The 17,903-nt window shown below is 39.9% G+C and overlaps 1 protein-coding gene across 2 annotated transcripts; it reads right to left on the minus strand.

Annotated features, from left to right (window-relative positions):
• Nucleotides 1–394: 394 nt before the first annotated feature.
• srsf6a (serine and arginine rich splicing factor 6a) lies at nt 395–17,824 on the minus strand. Of its 2 annotated transcripts, none has more exons than XM_077217784.1 (6): nt 17,615–17,824; nt 9,422–9,663; nt 6,023–6,138; nt 2,714–2,916; nt 1,339–1,416; nt 395–1,258 (listed from the first exon to the last, which is right to left on the minus strand). In XM_077217784.1, the coding sequence occupies exons 1-6, from the start codon at nt 17,719–17,721 to the stop codon at nt 817–819; spliced, it is 1,188 nt and encodes a 395-aa protein (XP_077073899.1). In that variant the 5' UTR covers nt 17,722–17,824; the 3' UTR covers nt 395–816. The 2 variants fall into 2 exon arrangements, with proteins under 2 accessions (XP_077073899.1, XP_077073900.1); XM_077217785.1 differs by lacking the exon at nt 17,615–17,824 and adding an exon at nt 9,738–9,895.
• Nucleotides 17,825–17,903: the final 79 nt, after the last annotated feature.

A 17,903-nucleotide genomic window follows, 5' to 3' on the forward strand; every position in this document is an offset into this window, starting at 1 on the left:
GAAACCTTGAACAAAATACTAATCCTTAGGAAAACATTAGACCTTCTCACCGTCCAGGGCTTGGGTCCTAAATATGATAAACAAGAGTTAGCTGTACAACAGTCCGTAATGCTGCGTGTTACTGCAAAGTTAACAATAAAATAAAAAGTGCTTTAAGATTTTCTTGAATTAACCATTCAATTGTTTTCAATAAATAAGGATTATTTCCATTAGTCAGCCATTCTGTTGTGGTATCGTATTGAGAATTGTGCAATTTTGCTGATATCTAATATTTTGATAGCATAGCAACTGTTTTTGTTCTCATGCACTGGTTCTTAAAGCTGAACAGCCAATCAGATCGACTTCACAATGAGTTTTGGTAAAAACGGCATTAAAAAAAACACCAACAGTGAAATAGATTGTAAATTTTAATAAAACAAAATCAGACATTTTTCAATTAATTAAATGAAGAAAAGGAAACCTTGATTTTTCAGATAATAGTTAGCATTTTCTAAGTCAGGACGCAGTGGCCAGTCGTTTCACTGCCGAGAGAGAGGCCTTTCCCAGCACAGCACAGAGGATCATAGTTTATAAAAAGATTGACATGCAGCACACTAAATTAAATCAGTTAATTATTCTCATGCCATTGGTACGTATATAAAATATCAAAGCTATGACTCACTCTGTTGAAGATGGGTAAGTTAAAACTAATGCAATAACTTGGACCTGGATCCCATCATTACCATTAGAAAACTATCCTGGACAACTGGACTCCTAAAGAGGTGGGAGGGCGGAAGAAAAACAAAATAACAAAAAAAATTCATACGGCACTTAAAACTAGTCTTGGGACTTGGATCTGGAGCGGGATCGGGATTTGGAGCGCGAGCCAGACTTTGAGCGGGAGCGTGAATGCCTGTCTGGAGACTTCCCAGCCTGAGGCGTTGGAGAGCGGGAAGCAGACTTGGACTTGGGACGCCCCCCGTCGCCATTCTCCACAGGAGAAGCAGATCTGCTCCGGGACTTCTTGCTGACGGACTTCTCCTGGGACCGCCCGCGATCTGACTTCACTTTAGAAGTGCTCTTAGACCGGGACTTGCGCTCGCCTGAGCGGGAGCGAGACTTGCGACTGGTTGATCGACTGCGGGATTTGTGTGTGCGGGAGCGAGAACGAGATTTACGGTTGCGCGAGCGAGACTTGCTCGGCGGAGACTTGGAGCAAGACTTGTGTCCTGACTTGGAACGGGACCTGGAGCGGGAGCGGCGTCGGCGAGAGCGAGACCTACAGAAGACAATCAGAAGCTGAAGGGAAAGGAAAAACAAATATTCACATCCAAATCAATTTTCATGATTTATTGCTACCTTGAGCGAGATCTTGAGTTGCTCCGAGAATGGCTGCTACGCCTACTCCTACTACGAGAACGACGCCGGCTACGAGACCTGGGGGGAAAAGAAAGGTATAGTTTATTAACATACTCCTATCCCAGCATTATATGCAGAGTCAACTGTAAGTGTAAATACTGCGGCTCTTATCTTAGCAGCATTCAGTATGAAGCAGGACTGTTTGTCCAGTGAATATAAGATGGGAGAGAAAAAAGCCATTAAAAAAAGTTGCCGTCGTAAGTGTATATTAGACCTGTGTATTAAAGTAAGAGCGGCCTAATATACAGTACATGCTGCTGTTAATGTGAATCAAGCAAAAGAGAAACAGACGATCACTCACTGCTCTTGACCATAAATGTACTTGAATGCTCTGGCGAGGAGTTAAACATGGCGGACTGTGTGCAGCTCAATCAGGGGAGGAGCTATGCTAATAGGGCCAGTGTGGGCGGGGCCTGTTCTACTGTGACATCACAAAGCATGCATTCCTGAATGTCTCATTTAGAGACACTTTCTGATTTATGGGGAACATTACAAACGGATTGAATGGATTTATATCATAATAGGGTGGTTGTGTACACATTGCGGATACAATTATGTCCAACAACAATGTAAGAGTGAACTTTGCATAATAGGTCAACTTTAAAGTAATAACCAGCAATAAATTATGGCCCAAGGTAGAACCTTGTGGTACACCAGAGGTGAAAAGTGCCCAGTAGGGGTGTAACAATATATCGCAATACAAAAATGCAACAATGTGTATCGTGGAAAGTGACGATATATATTGTGAATAGTCAACCAAAATAATAAATTACTGTGAGAATTTTTTCTTCTTCAAGTTTTCAGAGTTTTAATGTCAGTACTACATTAAACCACTGTATATAAATGCTGAATAAAATGTATAATACAGCAATGGGGGAATATTTGTGGGACCTGATAATGCCAAATGTTACCAATAAAGGTGACCTTATATTATTTTAAATATATGTAGTCCGTGAAAGAGTGCAAGCATATTCATCACAAATAATTCTGTATTTTCAGCTTCAGAATCATGAATATTTTTATTCTGGTGTCTCTATTGTCCCGTGCTTTGGGTTTCCAGCACAAAGACCAAGCCTAATCATTTACACACACAATTTAGCATTTTAATCAACTGTACATTCTTTGTTAATCTTTTATCATATGTCTTGGGAGTAATCGCAATAATATGGTATTGTGATGATGTATCGAATCGTGACATGAGGGAATCGTTACACTCCTAATGCCCAGCAAGATGATTTCCCAATCCTAGCAAAGCTTTAAAGTGTCTTGAATATTAAAATCTAATAATTGGTGGTTAAACTCGATAAGCACTCACCGAGAGCGGCTCCCAGAGTATGAGCGCCGGCGCCGCGGCTTGTCTTCAACCAGACGAATCTTCCTGCCGTTGATGTCCGTTCCGTCCAGTTTGTCCAGCGCTCTCTGCATGTCCGAGATGGAGCGAAACTCAATGACTCCCTCGTTGGCGCGCTCCTTGTGTGCGTCTGCATAGGTCACCTCCCCCGCCTGGCGCATGAAGTCCTGCACAGGAAACACAACCTTCACCTCTGTGCACAACATAGCTTGTGACTGCAAAGTACATACTTGACTATGAAAAAAGTAATGATGCACCGAAATTAAAGGCAATGTTACATTAACCTGTTAACTGTAGGGCTGTCACTTTTTATTCGATATTCGAATATGCATTCGAACATGGCGTGAAATATCCGTATTCGAACTGTAAATAAACTATCCGGTTTTTAAAGTGCCATGTTTAGCGCACTTTTTACAGTCTATGATTAGACCGTTTTTTGTTTTTTATTATTGTTTGCCATCTCATCCAGGAGTAGGGGTGCACCGATCCGATACTCCACATCAGTATCGGCTCCGATACTGCCATTTTTGCCAGATCGGGTATCGACCAGACGAGGCCTATCCAAAGCCGATATTGTGCGTATAGGCCTACTATTCTGTGTTATTGTTAAGCCCCACAAAAGCACCAAAAACATTATAAAGCACCATAAAGTTTTCGTGCACTATATTACAAGTGTTCTGAAGCCATTATAGTATAATGTGAGACAGAAATGAACATTTAAGTCATTAAATTCAAGATCACGTAAACTTTTCCCTCCGCTGCGGCTGTCAGTCATTCTTCACTCAGTATTCAGCGTCGCGTTCGGTTACGACAGTCAACATGATGAAACCCTCTCCCAGATGATTCAATGTTACTATTATTATACTTGATATGTAGATAAAGCTCTATGGTTTCGCATAAAACAACTATCTTGTTGGACTTTATTGCTGTAACTTAATCATGTTTCTACCGGCCCGGGTGTCTGTTAGATCACAACACTAGAGTAGAGTCCACTATAATTGTTCTTCAAGCGCACAGTAACTAACTAAAAGTTAGTAGTAACTAAAATTTAAAACTGTTAAAAGAAAGGCTCAATAAACTATTGCATAGATAGATACAGTATAATACACTACGCATCAATGTCTTTCGTTTGTGCTTTGAACTTTTCAATACGGACTCGACGCGCTGCGTGCTGTGACTCCACGTTGCTTCAAGCGCATCATTTTGCGCTCGGTATGCGCATAAGCGCTTTGTGCCGCACTATATTGCAGCCTTTCATAATAATACAGTGATGCAATGAAAGATTATTAATGGGCTTTCTTGTTCTTTCCTATCTATCATATGTTGCTGCCTCATTAAACAGCTGTGCTATACATTTAAAACATGTCTCAATTGTATAGTAGCCTATAGCTATATATAAAATAATGCATCTTTTTGATTTTTGTTAACTTGTTTTTCATGAATGCATTTTACAATACAAAGAGCAACGTGTTTGTATTTTTCACTAGATGTTCAGATTTTATACAATTATTGTGGATTTTTCTAGACTAAATTTTACTGCTGAATTATCCACTAATCTAGTTTATAAAAGCATTTTTGTCATAGATTATGATCATATATTTTTGGATTTGTTTTTCTTTATAATGAAGTTGTCTGTATTAAGTAGATTGTGTTTAACACACAAAAGAGGGATTATCAGTTCAACACACAGAGTTATATAAATTCTACTTAATTTAAAAAAAAACTGTGTTGGTATCGGATCAGCATCGGTATCGGTCGATACTCAGAATTTTTGGTATCGGATCGATTCTGAAAAAAGTGGTATCGGTGCATCCCTATCCAGGAGCGGGCGCACCAAACGTATTGTAGCGTAAGCCCATGACCAAATCAAGCGAATAATAGCCTCCCTGTTTTGAAAATGGAATATAACGCACAAAACGACAGCCCGAGCGGAGAATTACGAACTCAACTCATCTAAAAAGTCGAGTCTGGAAATATTTTGTGTTCTACAGCTACACCGTATACCACTTCTCTCAACATTGATGCGCAAATCTGTGTGTGCCAGGCACGTGTGCGCGCACTGAGCGCGTGTTCTCCACCGCGGGGAACATCGCCAATAAAAAGAGAGCCGCACTTGACCCAGATCAAGTTGATAAATTGGTGTTTCTAGCAAACAATATTAAGAAATGAATTGAAATAAGAAATGAGGCTAGGCTATAGGCCTTACTCCTGCTGTTTAAGCCGTCACGTTATTGTTTGTGCCGTGCTGTTCCGATGCAGTTTTTTTCAATGTAGCTTAGTGGCACTTTATATAGATTAAATTGACAACCTGCTGTTTAAAACATTAAGTCAAAAAAAATGTTTTCAGACGTGCCTGAGTCCTGTTTATGACTGTCAGACTGTTAATAAATTTGTGATTGAATCTCCGTTACGGTGTTTTTTTTTGGGGGGGGGGTCTCGTAGAAATTCGAATATATTTGAATACATTACTTGATATTCGATAACTGTTCGAATTAGATTTTTCTCAAAAGTGACAGCCCTAGTTAACTGCTGACACCATTCTGCGTTTTACATTTAAATCCCTGGGGACTTTTAGTTTAAAAGAGTGCCCATTTAGATGAAAACTTGTGGATTATTATTTGTATGTTTACTACTAATTGTTTTTTTACAAAAAATATCACTAGAAATGATTTTGTTATATTTTTACCATAAACTGTAAAAAAAAAAAATAAACGTAGTGTCCGTGACAGGTTTCTGAAGAGCAATTTTGAAGCCCAAAATGGGCGGAGCCGGCCGTCGCCATCTTGGCAGCGAGTCACTCCCGAACGAGTCACAGAGCTGCCGAATATCAAGAAGTTAAAGCCGGAGCAAGAACAATCTTTGCTTAGTTTTGTTGGTGGCCATGATGTTGTGGCCCTCCTCCCCACGGGGTTCGACATGACATGACTATAGCAGAACCAGAGTGACTGTGGGCAGATCCAATAGAGGACCCGCCTACAAGAAAGTTAACGTTTGTCAAAGGAGCGGTGCCAGACTCTATGTACAAATGAAATTTACGAGAGTCTGGTGGGACCAGGCTAAATGGACATGCCATTAACACATAATAGAATACTATAAAATAAATTAATTTCTGCCTCATTCTGTAATATGATGCCACATCAGTTCACAGAAGGAAGTTATTGCAAACTGGTTGCCATTAAGTCTAATTGATCCCTTTGTATGCAATGGTGTGAGAATTGAAAAAATGCAAACAGCAATGCGGTCAGCATTAATGTGTATATCACCAGCGTTTACCTTAAGGTCTTGCCAACTGCAGCGACTGGAGAGATTCTCCACAATGAGCCGGTGCTCGGTGCGAACAGGAGGACCATACTTGTCCCTACCGGTGCGACTTCTGCTGCTGTAACCACCTTCAGAAGAAAAGGGAAGGGGACATAGAAATCCCTTTATGACAGAGAAATCAAGGAAAGACGGACGCCACTGAATTAACATTAGAACCTACGAGAGGATACAAGTCATATTTGCCCTCTGTTGCTTATTGCCAACCTGTTCAGACTCAAGAGCAGTTTGTTGTCTCCCAGAAAAGGCTTTACTATTTGGATAAGAGAGAAGCTGATAAGACTGACAACAAGACAATCGTTCCCAGGTCTTTCAGGGCAAAAATTATATTTTGATAGGCAGCATGATACATTTAAATGTTTAATATTTAGGCTCACAAATCCTCGCAAGAACATCTTGCCCGTACAATGTTTCCATTTCAGGTATTTCTATTACATTTTGGCAAGAGGCTTTCCATATGGACAACATAGCAATAACTAGTGGCATTCCTCACCATCACCCCTGGTCTATTGGCAAAAGGCTGCTGTCATCTTGGCTTCCGGTTAGGTCAGCCAAAGCATCAAGGGGCAAAGGTCACACACACATTGTAAGGTGAAGAGGCCAAGGCCAAACCGGTCAGGTAGTCATCTTAGCCACAACGACACTTGGACTCAGCCTCAGCCCCCACTGGACTCTTTCAAATTGAAACATCAAGGACTTTGTTATTGTGGAAATCAAATTGGAAATCAAATTAAACTTTAACATGGACGTTGATGGTTACTTTCCACTGGGCTAGAACACAAGCTTAAAAGGCAAGAAGAAAGAATAAATGGTATATGGGGGAAAAAACACCATTGTATACAGCAGTGATTCTCAAGCCTGTCCCACAGTACATTTTGGATGTGTCCCTAATCGAACACACCTGACTCCAATCACCAGCTCATTAGTAGAGACTGCAGGACTTGAATTGGGTGCGTACGATGAGGGAGGCATGTAAAATGTGCAGTGGTGGGGGATTCAAGATGAGGCTTGAGAAGCACTGGTGTAAACACCCACTAAAAAATTAAAAGTGTAACATGTTTCACATAAGTTTCACAACTAGAGGTGTAACTATAACCTCATATCACGATACGATATTATTGCAATACTAAATTTGGTATTGCATTGGGTGTGTCAATAGGCTTGGACTTAGTGCCTATTTGAGGCGAATATGCTTGCACTCTTACACTAGCTACATTTAAAATAGTATAGGCCCCTTTTTTACAGGTAACAGAAGATATTTGGCAATATCAGGACCCACAAATATTCCCCCATTGCATTATATTCAACATTATATACAGTAGTTTAATCTAATACTGACACTAAAACTTCAAATTTTTCCTCCGTCATTTTTATTTTGGTTGAACTATACACAATACAGATTGTCACTTATCCACGATACATGCTGCATTTTCATATTGCGATATATTGTGACACGGTATATTGTTACACCCCTAGTTTGAATAATTCAATCAAGGTACAGTCTTTGAGAAAGTACTGGCAATGACTTGGCCTGATGTGAAAGGGCTAAAGGCTTAATGCTCACAGATGACATTTCATTAACATAATAATGAGAACATAAGGAATCCAGAAAGCTGTGTGAAGCTGGTTTGGGCTTCTTTACTAAAAATAAGGGATGGGTGGTATATTGAGGTTGTACGATATTGCAATATATTTTTTATAAACGATATAGGATGAGGTTTAAATTGATACTCTGTGTCCTTTTTTCAAACTACTGTATGAGTTGCTGCTGCGAAAGTGAATCATCAAATTTGTCCTAAACATGACATGTTTTATATCAAAGGTTTCAAAATAACTTGTAATATATAGTTAACGTGTGTATAGTTTAACATTGCTTGCCCCGTCAGACGCTCTGACAGATACTTGAGGCTTTTAATACGTTTAAGATGGGGTTTTCCTCAGTCTGTAAATGTTAGAAAGTCACGCTAATATTTCCGTTTAGCTGTCAGGAGAAGACGAGGCTTGTTCAGGGCGTTAACCTTCACAGACTTCAGTGAATGAGCACCAACACACAGACGCAGCGTGACAGGAGAGGAGCACCATCATTAGGAGAGGAGCACCATCATTGTGACTAGGGATGTCAAGATACCCAAAACAGTAGTCGATACCGATACCACATAAGTACACAATACCACGGTAAAACAAAACACAAAAAACACTTAAACATTAACTTAGACCAATATTTCATGTCTAATTATTTAATTGAGTTGAAATATTTTATTAGGTCTTTAACGCAAATCTTCAGTGGAGAGAGCAGTTGCAGCGCGGGAAGTTCAAACTATACGGACATCTAAGAGATACGGTATACACTTATTACAGAGCATTTCACATTTAATAATTATGGAGATAAGATATTTTGATTTCAGATAAAACTGTTTTAAAATCATACCTGTTTGCATCTCATTATCCAACAGTGTACAAAATAGTCACAAAATGGCAGCAGCAGCAGCGTTGTTTGAATCAAGAGAGCGAGTCCACGATACTGGATGGCATAATAAAATAACGCTGTACAAAAATTATTCAATCAACCGTTAAAATTTATTAGCTCACCAAATGCAAAACTTCCACAAAGAAAATGTTTTCCTAGCAAGCATATAGTGCTGCTGACTTCAGTGACCCGGATGAGCCTGCGTTTTCTGTTTTGAGCGGTTGTTATCTGGGAATAACATACCGTTGAATGGCGCTATTGACTAATCAGAATCAAGTATTCCACAGGGCCGTGTAATGATTATCAGTGTAATAATAATTAACATTTAGTCTGTGTTTTGTTTTTATTTAGTTTAATTTTGAATTTAGGGATTCTAACTTCTGCTTTAAAACACTTTTTTATTGTAATTTTACAATAGAATGTAACGTGATTTTAGCCCCTTTTTTGCACATATAGCATAGCCTAGATAGTTACATTCACTATATTTGTTTTCATAGCCTTCAATGTGAACACTGGGCAACATTGGGCAGGATGTGAAATAACATGAAATAAGATTTTTTTTTTGGCCATATCGCCCAGCCCCCTAAAACGTAAAGAAAGGAGAGGAAAGAAAACATCTTAGCTTAATAATAGCATTTTCAGCAGCACAAGTTGATAGTGACAGCATGATGCTTGATATAAATGCTAACACAGAAATGAATAATTGCTTGTTAAATTAACCGCAAGGAGGAAAAAGAATTACGTGCAAACAGTATAAAACTGGGTAGCAAGTTTGATTTATTTTTGCTTAACGCGAACACTTAAAATCCTATTAGAAGAGGTTTCCAGAAATTTAAAACCAAGTACTCTCTGCAATAAGACAACATAACTGATGTTATTGTACTTACTGCTGCGTCCTCCTCCACCTCCTCCTCCTCCACCACCACTGCTGCCACCGCCACCATAATAACCCCCGCCGCCGCCTCCTCCGCCGCCACCTCCTCCTCCTCCTCCTCCATAGCTGTCACGGTCTCGACGAGGACCTCTGGCGTGCTCCACCATGACCCGCTCTCCACACAGCTCTTTACCGTTCAGCTCATAGACGGCATCATCTGCATCACGGGTGTCTTCAAACTCAACAAAGCCATACCTATGAAGACAGATCTGATTAGGCTGTGATAGGTTGCCACCAGTGCAAGAAGTCCATACGTGAAATTTCCTCACTAATAAATATTCCACATTCAGCTGTTAGTGGTATTATAACAGTGGAAGCATTTGGGAGCAACAGCAACTCAGCCACTTAAAATCCCAGAGCGGGGTCAGCGCATGCTGAGGCTCACAGTGCGTAGAAGTAGCCAACTTTCTGCATAGTTCTACAGACCTCCAAACTTCGTATGGCCTTCAGATTAACTCGAGGACAGTGCATAGAGCTTCATGCAATGGGTTTCCATGGGTGGGATGCGGTGGTCTAAAGCGTGGGATGCGGTGGTGTAAAGCGTGGGATGCGGTGGTGTAAAGCGTGGGATGCGGTGGTGTAAAGCGTGGGATGCGGTGGTGTAAAGCGTGGGATGCGGTGGTGTAAGGCGTGGGATGCGGTGGTGTAAGGCGTGGGATGCGGTGGTGTAAGGCGTGGGATGCGGTGGTGTAAGGCGTGGGATGCGGTGGTGTAAGGCGTGGGATGCGGTGGTGTAAAGCGTGGGATGCGGTGGTGTAAAGCGTGGGATGCGGTGGTGTAAAGCGTGGGATGCGGTGGTGTAAGGCGTGGGATGCGGTGGTGTAAGGCGTGGGATGCGGTGGTGTAAGGCGTGGGATGCGGTGGTGTAAGGCGTGGGATGCGGTGGTGTAAGGCGTGGGATGCGGTGGTGTAAGGCGTGGGATGCGGTGGTGTAAGGCGTGGGATGCGGTGGTGTAAGGCGTGGGATGCGGTGGTGTAAGGCGTGGGATGCGGTGGTGTAAAGCGCGCGGCGCGGTGGTGTAAAGCGCTGGAGTAAATTACTATTTCTGTCTCTATACCATAGTAACGCTTAGAGTTACCACATTACCATAAACCCATGGTGAATGTTGCTGATTTGTGAACTGAAAGCCTTCTATAAGTGTTCCTCCTGGTTTCCACGTCAGCGCTGATCTATGGTTTACAACAGAGAACTCTGCGCCGAATCGGAGTGTTTCTCACTGGATCTCGCAGCGATGAGGTGAAGTCAATGGATTTCTTCACTGGATCTCCTAGTAACAGTGTCGCGTAATCGAGATCGGCCCGCGACTGGCAAGTTCGGGGAGCTGCGCTCTCTATTATTGGTCCGACCTAATAAAAGTTCCGTGAAATGAGTAGCGCATTTTCGTTCCGCTCTCATTTTGTTTGCATTCGCTGCTCGGCAACGTTGTGGTCGCGCCAGTGCGACCCAAATAAATATTTGGTCGCACCGGCAGGAAAAATGGTCACATAATGCGAACAATTGGTCAAAGTCTGGAGCCCTGATTTTGTATAGCCTATTTAATCATTTATAAGTGAATATAATTGTTCATGAAGGCTGGAAAATAAAAAAAAAACTAATATTAAGGTGTGCATAATAGGCACTTTTTCTTTTACATAAATTTTTAGTCCATCTCTGCAAAACGGACTTCAGGGTAGGAGATGGACTAAAAATGAACTCCCAAAACTTATGCCTGGTTCAGATTACACGATTTTTTGGTCTTTTACGAGAGTCACTGTGTCAGATTACGCGATTTTGACTCCTAAAATCTTGTCGTGATGTGGACAAGAAACATGTCAGACTACACGTTGCTTCCCGACCAGTCATCGCTTGCCGTCTTTAACGACGCGCATGATGTCATTGAGAAGGCGAAACTATAGCGAGTGACTTCCGGAAACGAACGTAAACAAACAATGGATGTGGCGGTGAGTGTTGTATTGGCTGTCCTGTGTTCAGAAAACTTAAAAAAAGAAAGAAAACCCGACAATGGACACGTTCCTGGATTGCTCGAAGAGGACAGTATTGGCTGTCAATCCTCCACAGAGAACTTGAGGTAAAATATTGTTTTCTTACGAAGCTTTCCTCCATGTCATAACTCTACCTAGTAGCACCATCGTCTCTCTTTCGTTTCGCCATTTTTGAAAGTTGTGTACGGAAAAGCTTCTGTGCTCCTATTGGTCAACCTCATACATGTGACGGAACCCGTCGTGGACGACCGTTTAAAAAATTAAACATGCTAGTCTTTTTGTCGTGAAGCAGACGCGACGTAGGTTGTCACCCACTATGACACACTATACGAGATGATACTAGGGCTGCAACAACTAATCGATAAAATCGATTATAATCGATTATGAAAATCGTTGTCAACGAATGTCATTATCGATTAGTTGGTCTGCTTACGTCACGGGGAGCGTTTACTGGTACGCACACACACGCAAGGTCTCTCTCCCTCAGGCGCTCTGCGGAGCGCGCGCGCTACACGGTTTGGAGCAGTCTCTTATGTCTCGCTGTCTCGCATGCGCGCTCTTGCTTGCGCGCTCTAGATTTCGGGAGTTTGAACTAATTCGCGGGCATCAGGGAGCCGCAATCAATATGCAGGAGACTCCCGGGACTTCCGGGATGTCTGTATTTTGTCTCGAGCATCAGGTTGTGCAATCAGTTCGCTCGCAACGTAAGTGATGGATTAAAATAGCGCTACCGCAGAAATAGGTTAAATTAAAACGGTGTTTACAAAGTGAAGCATTAAATACAAAGGCAGTTAATAACAGCAGCAGTAAAATATTGTTTTTTAGTCACTGTACTCAGTGGTTTTCAGCGAATGCTTGTGCACTAATGCATAATTTCTCCTGTCCTTTACTCAAGCCTGTTAGCTTGCTGGGTAACGTTACCTCCATTCCGTTCTCTTTTTATAGCATTTGTTTACTAAGTTTTAATTGTTTTTCAAACGCGATCTACTGCGGCTCTACGTTCACACAATTGTTTTCAGTCTTTCTATATTTATTTAATCAATTTATCCTTATATTATATTCTTTTATATATTATATATATATAATATATATTATATTCTTTATCCTTATATTCCTTATATATAATTAATTTTAAATAAAAATTAAATGAATTATATATTTTAGATGTTTTTAGTTTGTTTTTAGTTCAGATATTCACATCTGAACAACATGTCTGTGTAAATTTGTTTTAACAAAAATTGTGTTAAAACATAATATGTTGGATATCATTTTTTTTAACAATAATCATGTTTGTCAACTTGCCATCAGCAATTATCATTAAAAACAATGCAAATATTGATATTAGTAAAACTCAATGTGTGGCTTTTGCACTTTTTAAAGTACACTTTTACACATAAATACCCTGATTTACGGTTTTATTTAGTTATAATAAAAAAAAAATCTAATTTAATTTCTATCCGATTAATCGATTAATCGAAAAAATAATCGTCCGATTAATCGATTATCAAAATAATCGTTAGTTGCAGCCCTAGATGATACGATCGAATCTTGCGTCCCGACGCCCGTTGTCGTTTACGAATCCCCACGAGACCCTACGTCAAACCGATCGTGCCAAAATCGGGCTAAAATAGTGTAATCTGAACCAGGCATTAGTGCCAGATTCTGGAAGATGAATTCTTCAAACAGTGATACAAGAGGATGTGGTGCTGGTCCTTCAAGAGTCACTCAATCTGTCGGTCTATCAGGCCGTGTGTCCACCAAAGCGTTTTTTCACGCAGCTGGTGTATAATTCCAATTGTTTTCAATGGGAGCGCCGCGTTTTTTGAACGCCATGAGCGTAACAAGGCGCTAAGCGTGTATTTAAAGCAACACCATGTCATTTTTCAACCTTCATTATATATTTCCAAGACCCTTGAGATGGTACATCGACTTACAATAGGTTGAATGACACGTCTGTCGTAGCCTGACAGTGTCTGTATCGCTTTTACTGGCACTATGTAACTTCGGGTTTCGGGTAGTAAGCCGAGCACAAAAAAAACTACAAAATTCGACAGCTTTACGACATGCGTCACTTCCCCCACCACCCCCAACTTCCTCAAATTCTGACTTGAGAGTCCAACTAGCGTTTGATACCCGTCTGTATGTTGTTGTCATGACCGAAGCAACAAACAAAAGGAAGGCGGCAAAAGTTTTGTCAGAGGAGACTAAAAGAAGAAAAAGGGAGAGTGACAAATTAAAAGACTGGACGAGGATCACTATTGGAGGGAGAGCAAGACAGTTTGAAGACGGTGAGAGTGCGCCCGCGCGACAGTCTCTCTCTCTCTATACTGGTTCTTTCAGTAACTGTCACAAGCGCAGCAGTCAGTTATCTATAAAGCGTTTATGAATGTATAAATAAATCAGGGAGTCAGGGAGCTGACTACCGCGCAAAATGTAAAAGGCTGAATAACATAGCCTGGCCATGTTACGGAATCTATCTGCTCCTCCATTTATCTTCATGAATCAAGTAATGCTAGTAGAGTAGCGAATTATCAATCTGGTAGCCAGTAACGTTAAACACTAACATGCTATTTTACGATGGTTAAAATAAATAATCTTTCAGGATAACTACCCTAATGTCTGCAGGCCGATAATCATGTTAGTTTATTTATTTTTCTGGTGAAAGTGTCTTGCCTCAGACGAATCTGCAAATTTGAAAATCGATTTGCATTATAGCCTATGGTAGCTTGATATTATAATATTGACGATGTATGGCTATTACCTACCACACAAACATTGAATTGAATTAGCATCCGTTATGTAAAACAGTAGACAATAGGCTAATATAATGACGCTGGCTTGTAAACGTGAGCTACGCAATCTTTTGACGTTTGAAAAAAAAAAAACTATGAAATTATATTCATATGACATGCTGAAATATTCAACTTTACACAGTAGTCCAATCACAGTGGAGGAGGGGCGAGACAAATACCACACCGACCAACCGTAACAACTTTCTTTCTGAACAACGACGTCAACCAGCAGAGCTAACCGAACAAAATGGATTTCTTTTTTATTTTAATTAGATAATTTAGTTTCCTTTTTCTTGTGCTTACGGTATTAGCTACTTGTAATACTCACTATCACAACGCTTTTGTTCATCCGGCTCCCGAACTCTCTCAATTCAGATAATTTTCCACATTGGCCTATGAAACTTTTTTTTTGTCAATCACTAGGCCTATATCATAGCTACTCGTTCTATTGTCTGACAAAACACATATAGGAAATGAGAACAGCTTTATTTTACATTCGGCTTTATTATATTATAATATATTAAATACAGTATGTGAGCAGAGCATTAATTTATAGAGAAAACACAGACAAGCACAATGCAAGTACGACGCGATGACGTCACGAAGATGCTAATTGACGTATGACGTCATCTAGCTACATTAAGCGACTTTTAGCAAAGAGTATAGAAGAACAAGAGGCGAAACTCCGATGCGTTTTTGGTAACAGCCACTAGGTGGCGCTTCGGTAGCGCAGCCGCCATTTTCGTGTGAAAATTCCAACTGGAGTCACTGGACAACAGCACAGATAACAGTTAATCCAATCATTAAATACACATTTGAGGTAGTTTTTTCTTATTTTATTGAGAATTTCCATTTTATGCAACTTTACACATTTATTACTATTATTAGTTTCCAACTCCACTGGGCCTGAAATATATTTTGTACTTTTTACCCATACAAAAATGTAATATATGGCCATATATGTTATATTTTAAATAGCATGACATATCTATACATATATTTGACTCATCTGAGAACACAATATAGCCTATGCCTGCAACATATATGAACATTTATGTGTCCAAACATGTGAAGAAAATATTTGAGTTAATCTACTGTATATATGATACCATATATCTGCTTATATTACAGAGTAGAGTATTTCTCGCCTATGGAAAACATTAAGTATAAATATATGACAAACATTTGTTTCCCACATATTTAATAAATGTATGTAAACATACATGCGATACTGATGCATTGAAATAAGTACATATCTGCGTCTTAGGCTACATATATTTAACATTTATGTGCATATACAGGAAAATATATGGCACTTACATGAAAACGGACATTTTTGCTATATTGTTTCATATATGTCTATGTGTTTATATGAATTTTTCATATATTCTCATATAGGCAGCAGACATATATGGGCACTGACATTAGGCTATATATGTAATTTACTTAATATTGACATATATTACATTTCTGTATGGGTAATCCCCTGGATCATGCTACAAACATGATGATCTTAAAGAACATGATGGACAGTGGCTGTGTTTTTTTGTTTACATAGTCTTGCTTTAACAGTCATTAATATAAGATAGTAGCTACTGCACAAAAAAAAAACACAGTTGACTGTAAAGCTATTCTATTGCTGTTATATATTGTCCAACATTCCCAATTATCTGATATAGCATGTCCTTTACTTACTGTTATATGTTGGCATTAATTCAGTGTTTGTAATGCGAATAGGCCTACTAAAGGTTGTTTGGGAAAAAAAGTAGAAAACTTGTCTAAGTCTGTGAAATAAACTGTTAAAAGGGATTTGATGATCACTAGTCCAGTGATTGTACGTTATTCTGTGTTGTCATCATTAAGTTTGGATTTGATCTTTAATGTAGGCTACTTTAAAAAAAAAATTACAAAGCAGCTGATATTACAATAGCGACAGCAAAAAGCTAGTGGATAGTGATGGGAAGTCCGGCTCTTTTCAAAGAATCGGCTTTTAGAGCGGCTCGTTCGCGAACGACACATCAACACTAGTGGACTGCCGAGGCGCTTTCACCCCAAAATGGCGGAAGCGTAGCGCTGCTGCTGGCGCGTTTGTTGCAATGGAACGTTCTATTGAGTTTCGCCTCTTGTTCTTCTATACTCTTTGCTTTTAGGGAAGGCGTTAGCTACTTTCCTTTGAAAATAGTTGGCAACACTGCTGCCAAAACGCTCTCAATCGCCCACAGCTAGGCGTTTTCAGCAGAGCATCTAGTGTTTTCAGCCGGCTAAAAACGCTTTGGTGGACACACGGCCTGAAAGCCTATAAAAAAAAGTAATGTATTTTGTCTCAAGATGCACACCAGTAATATTTTTTTAAAGGCACGTTTATAAAAGCTACTTAAATGTCCTAATTGAATTAAGGCCTAATCCTGACTTAATGCAGGCCTAATCCTAATTTGTGAAACCAGGCCAAAAATTAACTAAATTAATACTAACATACAAATTCAGTGCAAGAATCTAGTTCGCACAATCAACCAGACCAACTACACAAAAAAAAGAAAAAAAAGTTTGATGTTGGCTTGAGAAAGCATGGCTTTGAAAGTTAAAATTTATAAAGCTTGAAATTAAGGGTTCCAGTTCAAAGAAGTTTTTTTTTATATAAGTTACAAGTTTAAGGCCCTGCAAACTATCAGAAAGACAGACTTTACAGGTTTTCTGGATGGCAAGTCGGGATGTATCAATTAACTAGCATGTCCAAAATTAGTTGGTAGGCATTGCTAGAAAGATGGACAGCCGGAAAGCGATATATGAGAAAATAGTAAAAAAAATTAACAGACTGAAATAAACAGTCAAATAACAATATAGGCTACTGGCTCTCTCAAGAAACAAACCGTGCGTGTTTGTGAGAATATTACATGCAGTGATATTGCGAAACCCCAAACACAGCGGACCGTTCATTGACTGCATGTAACGTTAACGTTATGGCGCTCAATTCACTTGTTTCTAGGCCGAGAAAATGGAGGCGCTCGGAGCGTGTAAACGTGGCGAGGCTTTCAGCCGAATATTTCTGCCACAAAACATTTACAGCCAAAACGGATATCGGTTGGTTTATTTGCAGTCACTGATTATGCGATATCGTATAATCAACGACTCCAAATAAACAAACTCATATTGGTTAACTGCTACATCAAGTAGCCCTTCAGTTTAACTTAGCTCTACTGTAATAATGTAACAACTCAAGGTTTAGACCTGTAACTTAATAACGTTACTAACCTAATAGTTGCAGCTGAAATCCAACCAGACGATTTGAATTCTGGATTTATTTATTATCACTGCACGCTGGTTCTGCCGTTAACGTTACCTCCCTCGTGTCGCGTGCAGATGAATGAACTCACCCGTTTTTCAGATCCACCTCCAGCAGCTTCCCATAGCCACCGAAAAACCTCTGGATATCTTTTTCGCGAACATGATAACTCAACCTGCCGATATAAACTCGAGGCATGTTGACTTTGTTTAAACTCAGCAGCCGTAACACCGATTACCTCCAACAAATGAAAACAGCCACAACAGACTTTTGTCGTGTTGTAAACCGGAAGCTCTTGGCCTGAAAGCGCACCTTCTAAAATAAGAGTGTTTTCAACTTAAAAGTCCTATGTAAAAAAAAAAGGGCACGAAGTCAAATCA

Source organism: Siphateles boraxobius, unplaced genomic scaffold (genome assembly GCF_051911475.1).
Source record: "Siphateles boraxobius isolate OS27281-9 unplaced genomic scaffold, OSU_SipBor_1 76, whole genome shotgun sequence".
In the NCBI taxonomy this organism is placed as follows: domain Eukaryota; kingdom Metazoa; phylum Chordata; class Actinopteri; order Cypriniformes; family Leuciscidae; genus Siphateles; species Siphateles boraxobius.